The sequence below is a fragment of the Magallana gigas genome, chromosome 3 (genome assembly GCF_963853765.1).
Source record: "Magallana gigas chromosome 3, xbMagGiga1.1, whole genome shotgun sequence".
NCBI lineage: Eukaryota > Metazoa > Mollusca > Bivalvia > Ostreida > Ostreidae > Magallana > Magallana gigas.
This window is the reverse complement of record NC_088855.1, coordinates 59,589,071-59,600,654: the sequence shown is the minus strand read 5'-3', so window position 1 is coordinate 59,600,654 and position 11,584 is coordinate 59,589,071. Positions and strand designations below refer to the sequence as shown.

The 11,584-nt window shown below is 32.4% G+C and overlaps 1 protein-coding gene across 1 annotated transcript; it reads right to left on the bottom strand.

Moving 5' to 3' along the window:
• Positions 1-864: 864 nt before the first annotated feature.
• Positions 865-9,688, bottom strand: LOC117685795 (germ cell nuclear acidic protein-like). The gene is made up of 6 exons (XM_066077920.1): positions 9,684-9,688; positions 8,691-9,611; positions 8,230-8,370; positions 5,670-7,486; positions 4,905-5,003; positions 865-2,433 (listed from the first exon to the last, which is right to left on the bottom strand). The coding sequence occupies exons 1-4, from the start codon at positions 9,686-9,688 to the stop codon at positions 6,067-6,069; spliced, it is 2,487 nt and encodes an 828-aa protein (XP_065933992.1). The 3' UTR covers positions 865-2,433; positions 4,905-5,003; positions 5,670-6,066.
• Positions 9,689-11,584: the final 1,896 nt, after the last annotated feature.

Here is an 11,584-nt window from a genome sequence, read left to right as displayed (position 1 = left end):
TGAATATAGTATACACTAAATTGAGGACCCAATACACACGGTACAACTTTGGGGACTTGCACATGAATATGGTAAACACTAAACTTAGGACCCAATACACACGGTACACGTTTGGGGACTTACACATGAATATAGAATACACAAAGTAAACATTGCAGACTTTAACAAATATTAAGCTTTATATTGAAATTATGAAATATAGACGATTAAAGTCACAATTTACTGAACTTTCAAACGTTTCCAGGGCAATTTTGCACCTTTTTTTCGCCGATCCTACATTCACCACTAGAAGCAGTGTGCATTTAGAGAACATTATCATGACAAATTATGCTGTAAAACCTTCCGAGATATCTAATTCTGGTCCTAATACTGAATTTAAAAAAATCATACATGTACAATTGTAATTTCTTTTCCACTTGGATCCACGGATTGTCAACATCCCCACATTCATTATGCTTACAAATCTGCCTGATAAGAAACTACAGTATTGCGCGAAACTTAAATGGCAATAAAAATTATAATTTATAAACTTTTGTTCAGAGTATGTGCTAAAGGCTATTCAAGGTATTAGCTGAAAGTTGCATTATTCTTCTTCCGTAGTTATTATAACAAAAATAAGTATTTTAATGTCATTCAAATCAAAATTTTAATTGTACGCAGCATGATCACAATACCACGTTTTTGCAGCACAATAAATTTCTGAACATTACAGCTCATGTGAGCCTCGTATTAACATATTTACATTTTGATGTAATGAATAAATTTCTTACTGCTCTACAACAAATTAACACTAATATAAGTAATCAAAATTTATTGGCAAATATTTTCATACAATTGATAAAATTGCATTTAAAGTTGCAATTATAGTTATCATTTATCATACACTTTCAATCCATTCATGTCAGTTTAAAACTCCACTTAAACATAGCATTTAATGCTGTAAGAAGTTTAACTTTTAAAAAAAACATCTCCATCCAAATTAATTAACAAATTCTATGTAAAACAATATACTATTTGATCATACATAAATCATTGATAAAATTGTAGTACTTAACAGTTAATTAACATTCTCTGCATATTGATTACAATACTTAAAATCAGCCAATTATTTATTTCCAAATCTCCAAATCATCCCAAACAATCAAATACCTCATATGTATAGTGCATGTGCATACTAGCTGTAAACGATGCATCATTCATATCATTGTCAACTCTCAACATCCACAATGAAGTAATTCATTTCAACAGTATGAAATATGTCAATATCTACTTCTCCAACATTTCATCAGTGCAATTTGCGAATTTACAAATTCAAATTATTCAGAGTTTACTAATGCTGTCAGTTCACTCCAAAACCGAAATTGTAAAACACTATATATATATACATGTACATACAACATATTCTCTACATTTTGATTAAAATAACCAATTCTTATATCTATCATTAAAACATTTCAACAAATCTACAATTCTTGTGAATACAGTACACATTCTGTTGTTCATACAACTATCATCAATGCACATCAACAGTACAATTAATTTTTATATAGCAAATCTAGCTCATTAATATAATTTGCAGTATGCAAAGTTACTAAATATTTTCTTAATTTCTAGTACATTATATATTTGTCAAAATCTATTTCCAAACATCAAATCAAATCAATTACCAATTATTGTATAATTCATACAATTACTAACTGTAACCATAGTCATTCATACAACCAACAATGAAGGTAGATATACCGGTACACAATTTGCTCATTAATACTACATGTCCAGTCACTGTAATATTTATTCCAATCCCTCTGTATTTCAATGAAAATGCTAAAATTAATCAAGGTCTATACCCAAAATATCTGGAAAAAAAAAATTTGTCATTTCAAGTTAAGGTCAACTAAAAACACAAAACCATATTAGTTTTACAGTTGTATTAATCAATTCCAGCTAAAGTTATCATGGCCCTTATTCCTTAGTTATTTTACAAAGGTGAATGCTCATCACAGCAACAAACATGACAACAGTATGTATTGGTAAAGCTATACATGGAGTATTTTCTACAAATTTGCTATTCCTCACACTTCTGTGCTTTATACAATATATGAAAATTGATGTCCACAAGCTATAATGAATTTGTAATTACTTCATTATCAAAGTAAATAAAGACAAAAAATCAGCATTTTCTTTGTTTTTTTATAAGGTTGTACACTTGATCTTTCACATTTCTCCAAGTTCTTTTGGAAAGGATTTTATCCTTTTTTAAAACATTCTCGATATCGTTCTTGCCAGGAACTTTGGACATTGCAATAAAATGGGAAAAATGCTTGTTGACTGAATTCATTTCAGATGGATTCCATGGTTTTTTCTGTGTTTTGTGACGTTTGCCTGCAGAATTTTCATCGGTAGATCTGCCATCAGAGGGTGCTTTTCTTTTCCCTAAAATTACGAGTTTTACAATATAAATTGGTTGATGATATGGTTGGAATGTGAAAAATGCAAATAACTAAGAAGACATACAGTACTGCAACATTTTTTTTCACAAGATAAATGATAGAATTTACGCACGATAGGACAGGCTTAATGCATGATAGAACAGGATACATGCATGATACAATAGGATTTATACACCATAGGAAAGGATATACTATGCATGTTCATAATTAACGAATAATCACGATATATGATCTTCACGATTTACCCGAAAATGGCATAATTTGATAAAGAAAATGTAGGAAATAAGAAATATTATGCAGAATTTCATTTTATTAAAAAAGTCAAATTATTACGAGCTGCGTCGTTAGAATAAATTCATTGGAAAAATAAACTAAAATGATGTATGAATTATCTTTATCAATAATCAAAATACAATGCGTGTTCTCAGGGCTCTACATTAACTTTTTTTCCTACTTGTCCATTCGGACAAGTGACCAAAACATTTACTTGTCCGAACTTCAACTTCACTTGTCCGAAAAATTTTCAATATTAAAGATCAAATATTGTCAACTTGAGAACTACAGTACTCTATTACTAAAATAAAATCATTTATTGATTAATACTCTAGCTATAATTAATAACCTGACTTTTTAAATGGAAACTTAAAGTGTCTTTCCTATAATTATGTACATGTATTTGTTCTATATAACATTAAACATGATTTGTCAGCTGTAGCTTTGTCATGGCAAATTACAAGACATCTTAAATTTAGCATCAGGTTTAAAAATACATGTAACTGTTATATTGATTTCTCAGCTGTTTTTTAAACTAAACATGGAATGTCATCATAGTCTATCAATGATGAATGAAACCTAAAATAAGTTACATTTCTTTCCATAATCCTTTATCTTTGCTACCTTTTCTTCCTTTCTTTTTCTTAACATATGTGTTTGGTACTTTGTAAGAACTAAGATCCACACCTTGAAAGTTGTTTGAAATTAGTGAACTTCAATCCCGATCAAGAGTAACTCAATTGCATTGCAATTTGATGTCGGGATCGAAATTCAAAATAACTAATCGATAAACTTATAACGAGACTACAGATAAACTTATCACAAAACTTTCTTTTCTTTTTTAAATGTTGGAGACTTCTTACTATAAAAAATGCACTTGTCCAGTCGGACAAGTGGCCAGCAATATTCACTTGTCCGCATATTTTTTTAACTGGTACCGGACAAGCGGACAAGCGTTAATGTCGAGCCCTGGTTCTTTAATAATATATAATCTATCTAAATATTATCATTTTTTTTTATTGAATTAAATAAACAAATTAGATGACATGCAAGTTAATGTTTACACAGTAATTCAAAACACTCTCTGCGTACGATTTAATATGTCAGACATACAGTTACATATGTTATCTTGTTCCAAAGAATTTTCGATTGTACACATTACCCTATCATCTCCAAATGTTACTTATGTCTTCTTTTTAAAAATATCTTTCGACTTAAGAACTTCAATACATATAGCTTAATATTGTTAATTTGATGGAATGTTTGATAAAGATTTGCATTATTTGTTCCAATATTATTGTTAACGGAGCGATGAACGACTTATAACTTTAAAATAAAATAGCTTGCTTACGAAAAGGCAGGATACAGCTAACACAATAGGATACATGTAAATAGAGAAACTGATAAAATATAACGATAAACCTGATAAGATTACTGTACGTTAGGATAGGACTAATGTACGATAGAACAGTTTACACGCGCGATACAGTAGTATTCATACATTGATAAAGGATTGTAAAATAAATAACTTTGCAGGTACCATAATTTCATCTCTCATTCTGGCTAAATATTTTTAGAGAAGTAAAAAGGAATTTGTCATCTGCATCTATCATACATGTGTATGTAATATGAAAGATACTAAGTATATAAAAACTTTCTGTATAAATTACATGGTCTTGACATGTACTTGATTTTTGACTGAAAATTCTTCACATTATGAGCAGACAGAAAATATGGTAATGCCAGTGTCAACTTTATTCATGAGTCGTATTTAAGCTTTGTTTTTGTCTTGTTTTAAGAAAACAAATTAACTAAGAAAATTGGGGTTTTTTTTTGTAAATCAGAATTTGAAATCTTTCCACTCAATTAGAAACATATTTTCTAACAAATATATTCTTGGGAAAAATGTCAGTATGATAATTAAAATACATCTGTTGGGAACTGTTTTGTTATGGATGGGGGAGATGTAAGAAGTTTTTCAAAGATGCATATTGTTCAATAAACATTTAGTTTAAAACTATGACCCTGTGTGGACTGAAGCTTGACTGTTAATGTACCCAACATTTAATCTTGAGAACTGCTTTTTTTTTTTTTCATGCATCTAGTTTAAAGTAGAATTATAATATACCAGAAAAGGAGAATATACCAAAAATAAATGTGTACTGAAATAAGGGTACAGACCTTGAGCGCTTTTATTATGAAGACTGTCTTTATCAGTCTGGTAATCCATTTCTCCATCACTCTCATCAGCACAGGACCCATCAATTTCCTTTACCTCCTCTGGAAAAAATAATCAAAAAACGATAAGAGTAAGTTATGAACATTAATTCTTATATCATATATACAAGAAATTAGAATTCTTACCTTCATTAACTAATAAGAGGCCTACAGGCCTTGACAGTCACCTGAGTACCATATCATTTAGATTAACCTGGCTGAGGGTCTCGTTTTTGCATTTTAAGCTTCATTTTGGAGTCTAAACCCTAATCCAAATTTTAATTTTGGTTAAAAGAAACTTGCAGACTTTAACGGTAAACTTTTATAACACTCAGTTTTGCTAATAATGCACACGTGCAGTTAATTCCTAAATTATGGCAGCAATATGTTACATGTACCCATGTGAATTAATTGACCTAAAAAAAAGTCATTCACTATACGGCCAAATTAATTTATCCCCCCCCCCCCCCCCCCCCACGAAAAAGCCCCAACCCCTGCCCCACTCCCAGTGAATTTCACAATTTTACAGTACAACAGTCCACAATAAACATACTATACTAAACCAAATCTAAAATCAAATGTTATCAAAAGTCTATAGATCAAACTTGCACAGGAGGAATAAATAATCACCATTGAAATATAACAAATGAGTTCATTTTAATAATCTATTCACAACACTGAATCCTTCCCTGTCTATATGCCTATGATCATTTAAAGAAAACAACTCACCCTGATTATTAAAGAGCATCTCTGTGACATTTTTCCCCTCGTTAATTAGCATCAACATCTTGGAGATCTTTGTTTTTTGAATGATATCCAATGGTTGCCGATAAATTTCTCTGTGGACTCTTATGTCATGGCCAAGGAATTTGGCTAACTGATCCTGACCGTTTTCACTAAGCTCATGGATTTGTGCCATTGTGGCAATGTGTTTTCTGAGGTTTGTATAGGTTATAATGTTTCCATAGCGCAATTCTATTTTCCCACATATTTCATTCAATACGTCACTTGCCCTTAGTGTTCGTGTGGAGGGTGATGGTCTAGCAAATAAATATTTTCCACATACATTTGCATCACTTCTTTTCTGCATTAAGAGATCAATGCATTTAATCATCTCTGGAGTAAGTTATATTGCAACTTTTCTTTCCTGTTTGCCTTTGAGTTCAATTCGAGTCAAAGAACGACAAAGCTCAATTTCCACGTCTGACAAACTTGATTTAAGTTCGTCATCGTAGGGAACACTGTTTTGTGCTTCAATAGCTTGCTTGTAATTGTCTACAGTAATACGCTGCACATCGCCTCCACGCTTCCTGTTAAAGAGAGTTATGTGACATAGCGTCATCTTTGCCAGCTCAATGTAGAAAGCTGAATCATTCGACAATTTCATCAAAAGTTCTTTGATTTTTTCTTTTAGGTAGGAATTAAGCTTGTACACATCCTCGCATAGAGGTAACATTTTTGGCGCATTATACTTTTTCTCACTCAAAGTTTGTCGTGCACGGGAAGAGATGAGATCGTTCCAATCAGACTCATACAACTGAATGAAAGCTGAACCATTCTCTTGTTTTGTTACATCTGACTCAATAATTCCATCTGATCTATAAATCCTTGCACATCGTTGAAGACTATACCCTATTTTCAGTGCAAGGGAAGGAGTTGCATACATATGTGTATCTTCACTAAATCCAGCAAGGGACTTCACACATGACACAACATTGTTAAATTTCTCAGGACTAAAACAATCCTCAATCTTCTGGATACCCCATTCAGGTGTCTTTTTGGCTTCTCCTATTAGTCTGCCTAGTTCTCTCATTCTGCAGCTGATGTGGTTAGATGTATGTTCCTGGATGTCCTTATTTTCATACAGGCGCTTTCCAAATTTCAGTATAAGTGGATCGCGATATATATACATATAAATGTCATCTTGAGACATGGATAATAAAACATGTTTGTAAAATCCTCCATTAATATGTTCTGGAATAGGTAGTAAAAAACGACCTTCTTTCACTCCTTGATTTTTTTTATCAGTCTGCTTACTAACACATGTCTTAAAATGATCACTCAAAGAAGTTTTGGAGTACAAACCCTTGCAACCACTACATGGTATAAATTCACTATGTGCTCTGGTCTTCTGCTCTCTATACTTCGGTATTAATGTTCCAGTTCCATTTTTCAGAACGTTGAAGTTGTGATCCCAGTCTCCTTCATTTCTTAATGTTTTCCAAATTTCTTTTCTTTCGGCACTGTTTTTGGGTAAGGAAAGAGCCTTAGCTACAACAACTTCATTTTTGTGCATTGTTTCCAAGTGTCTAGCCAGTTTTGGGTACAATTTTCCACAAAATTTGCATGCATGTTTTTTGTCCCATTTCTGCTTTCCTTTCTCTGTGTTGGTTTTCTGTACAGTGATAGTTTCCAAAGGGATAGATATTGGCACAACAATACTTCTCTCAGAATCATTACTGTCACTGACATAATCGGGAGGATTGGATGAATCTTTCAAATGTAGCAAGGAATGAACTGCATTGTCATCTGTATCACTAGAACCCCTATCAAAAGGAATTGTATTAATTCAATCTGACAAATAGCAAAACTCATGTTTCTATAAAGTTCACTACTGATGTACTTAAATTTAGCAAATTCATAAAAATATAAGAAATACTAGACATGATCTCATTGCGAGCAACAAATAGGTTTTCTGTTTGATTATGAATTAATGACAGGGTTCAACTAATATGTTGACATTATTTCATTTCTAAAATTTAATAAATCCACCTTAATTGGGCAAAATCATAACAAATACAATAATTTTATTAAAATCCAAAAATCTTAAGAAGGGCTTAACTAAAAGCCCGAATGATTTTATGCATTACTTAACAAAAACTGGAAATTAAAAGGCTTAATATAAAACAAATCATTTTACTAGGTACAAATTAACAATTCTTCTAAATCAGATTTGGTACGAGTTACTATATTAATTTTCTCAGACTAATTTTTGGCCCAACACTGCAGAATTAAGATTTCCAAAAAAGGTCATTTTTAAGAGGCAATATCTCTGCAATGTGTTGGAATCACTTCCAGTGACATTCAGAAGTGACGGACAACCTGCCCATAATCAAATTTGGTAAGTTTAAAACATATTTTGATGAAGAAAAAAAATCCAAATTTTTAATTTGAAATTTTTTTAAAACGGTTTTCCAAAAATGCCATTTTAGCAGACCAGAAGTGACGGATGATCAGGGTATTAGCTGAAAATAAGGAATCTACAGTATATTCTTGTTTTTGTACATACCTAGTTTCAAAAGGGATAGATATTGGAACATCAATACTTTTCTCAGAATCATTACTGTCACTGACATAATCGGAAGGATGGGATGAATCTTTTAAATGTAGCAAGGAACAAACTGCATTGTCATCTGTATCACTAGAACCCCTATAAAAAGGAATTGCATTAATTCCATCTGACAAATAGCAAAACTCTGTTTCTAAAAAGTAAAGTACTGGTGTACTTTAACCAATAAATTTATAAATATAAATAATATTGAATTTGCTATAGGTGTGTTAATTTTTATAGTGATTACTAAACAACAAATTAAGACTGATGAACCCAATTCTGTATAAAATTCAAATCATTAATTATACTCTTATTTTTATACAATCCTTTATAGACTTTACAGAACCTATTCTTGTAAATAATGATCAGGTAGAAAAAAAAGAATCTGCAAAATTCCATTTTTTGAAGTGTCTACTTACTGATCAGTATCTTCTGAAGGTAAATAATCAGAATCATTGGAATCCGAAAAAGAAAACTCATCATCATCACCAACAAAATCATGGTGTATAAAGCTGTCAAGTTTCTCTGGAAAATCTGTGGAATTCCCAGGTACACGGCTGTCAAGTTCCTCTGAAGGATCAGTGGCATTCCCAGGTACACGGCTGTCAAGTTTCTCTGGAGAATCCTTGGCATTCCCGGGTACACAGCTGTCAGGTTTTTCTGGAGAATCCGTGGCATTCCAAGGTACACTGCTGTCAGGTTTCTCTGGAAAATCCTTTGCATTCCCAGGTACACAGCTGTCAAGTTTCTCTGGAGAATCTGTGGCATTCACAGGTACATTGCTGTTAAGTTTCTCTGGAGAATATGTGGCATTCCCGGGTACACTGCTGTCAGGTTTCTCTGAAGAATCCCTAGTACTCCCAGGTACACTGCTGTCAACTTTTTCTGGAGAGTCTTTGGCATTCCCAGGTACACTGCTGTCAAGTTTCTCTGGAGGATCAGTGTCATTCTCAGGTACACTGCTGTCAAGTTTCTCTGGAGAATATGTGGCATTCTCAGGTACACTGCTGTCAACTTTTTCTGGAGAATCTTTGGCATTCCCAGGAACACTGCTGTCAGGTTTCTCTGGAAAATCTGTGGCATTCTCAGGTACACTGCTGTTAAGTTTCTCTGGAGAATATGTGGCATTCTCAGGTACACTGCTGTCAAGTTTCTCTGGAGAATATGTGGCATTCCCGAGTACACTGCTGTCAGGTTTCTCTGAAGAATCTGTAGCACTCCCAGGTACACAGCTGTCAGGTTTTTCTAGAGAATCTGTGGCATTCCCGGGTACACTGCTGTTAAGTTTTTCTGGTGATTCCGTAGCATTCCGAACTAAAAAAAAGAATATATGTATGTCACTTTTGGACAAAAATAAAATTAACTAAGGTTGTCTAACCAATCACGATAAACAGTTTTATAAAAAAGAATGCAACATGAAGATGAGGGCTTTATTTATTTAACTGGCATGGTAAGAAAAAATCAAATTTAATAGCTAATTATGTAAATTAATAAAGAGGACTTATCTAAAATCGACAGGGGTCTTTTTAAGTATCCGAATATCTAAAATCGACAGGGGTCTTTTTGAGTATCCGATTGCAAAGTTGTATAGTGAAAGTTTATTTTGAAGCTGACAAAATATATTTTATTAATATTTCTATTTAAATTTTCACTTAACCAATTGGTCAATGAAGTTCCTAGTTTCACTTGCTTCTAATAAGATTTTACGTGCCCCAAGCAATCGAATAGTTGTGAATATACCGGTAAATCCCTGAAGTCTTTATTCTTCATTACTTCCATTTTTTTCAATGTTACACAATTTATTGTAAATGGACATGTATGTATGACTTCTAATAGCAGCTGTATGCTTGCAATACAACAAAGTGGACAACTGAATCTTTTTTACATGTCTTAATGGTAACTGATTAAACTGACAAAACTTAAAATGAACTGGCGGGATTTATATCAAGGGTGATAATTGGTAACTAGTTAATTACCTGGTACATAACACAGCTTATTCAAGTGCAAGTCCCCATAGCTGTACCGTGTGTATCAGGTCCTCAGTTAAGTGTATATTATATTTATGTGTAAGTCCCAAAGTTGTACCGTGTGTATTAGGTCCTCAGTTTAGTGTATACTATATTCATGTGTAAGTCCCCAAAGTTGTACCATGTGTATTAGGTCCTCAGTTTAGTGTATACTATATTTATGTGCCAATCCTCAAGTTTTACCGTGTGTATTAAGTCCTCAGTTTAGTGTATTCTATATTCATTGTGCAAGTCCCCAAAGTTGTAATGTTACTCAACATGATGGAAACAATTCAAAATTGAGCAATTGGTTAATCAGATGAAATAAATAAACTCATGCAAATATAATCAAAAGAAAAAAAAAACTCTTCACAATGCTTAAAAACTTTAAATTCAGCAGGATTTAGACTGCTACTGCATATATAGCTTTCAAATTGTCATATACAGTCTAGACTGCCATAGCAACTCTCTGTCTTATGCGACCATATCAAGACCCACATAACATATTTTTCATTGATAAATTATGTCTTGAAACAAGTTATATCTTATTCTATACCAATATCAAAGACAACAAAAATGCTAAACCGGCTAATCTTATAATTGCATGGTTAATCTGATAATTTTTCTCGGGCAAATTGACTATCAGATTAAGTGGAACCCTCAGTATCTAGATTCTCATCCTGATTTGGATTAAATAATGGGGCGGGTGGGTGGATTTATTTTATATTATCTTTTAAAAACTATTATTTTCACCATTCATGTCCTAGAAATTACAACTGCTCTATTCCTGAAATATTTAAATTGTTAATGCTAATATGAGTATACAAACCCATTTGTAATCTTTTAATTTCAACTTAACTGCACATGCAGAAAGACATTTGTATCTTTATTATAAAAACATGACTGGAATCGAAAGTTTATCCATGTTAAGCAGCCATTGCAATGTTTGTATGTACCGAGCTTGATATTTTTTCCCTGAAATACACTGGAGCGGGTCATTTTCAGAGAGGTGGGCGGGGATGAGAATCTAAAAAGTAATTTTATGTTGCCTAATGGCCATGAATTTTAAAATACAGCTAATAATTAAATCCTAGTTTTAAGATAAAAGATACCGTACATAATATTTTATCTATTTGAAACAATGTACTAAGTTAATAATGATTAATGTTGGATTGTCACATAAGACAGTCTAGATTGTATATAGATTGACTTTACTCCAAAGGACAAGTACTGTGAAATCATTAGAATTTGTGGTGGCTAAATATTTGTAGTATTTGTGTGTAGCACTCCCCCACAAATTTACACTC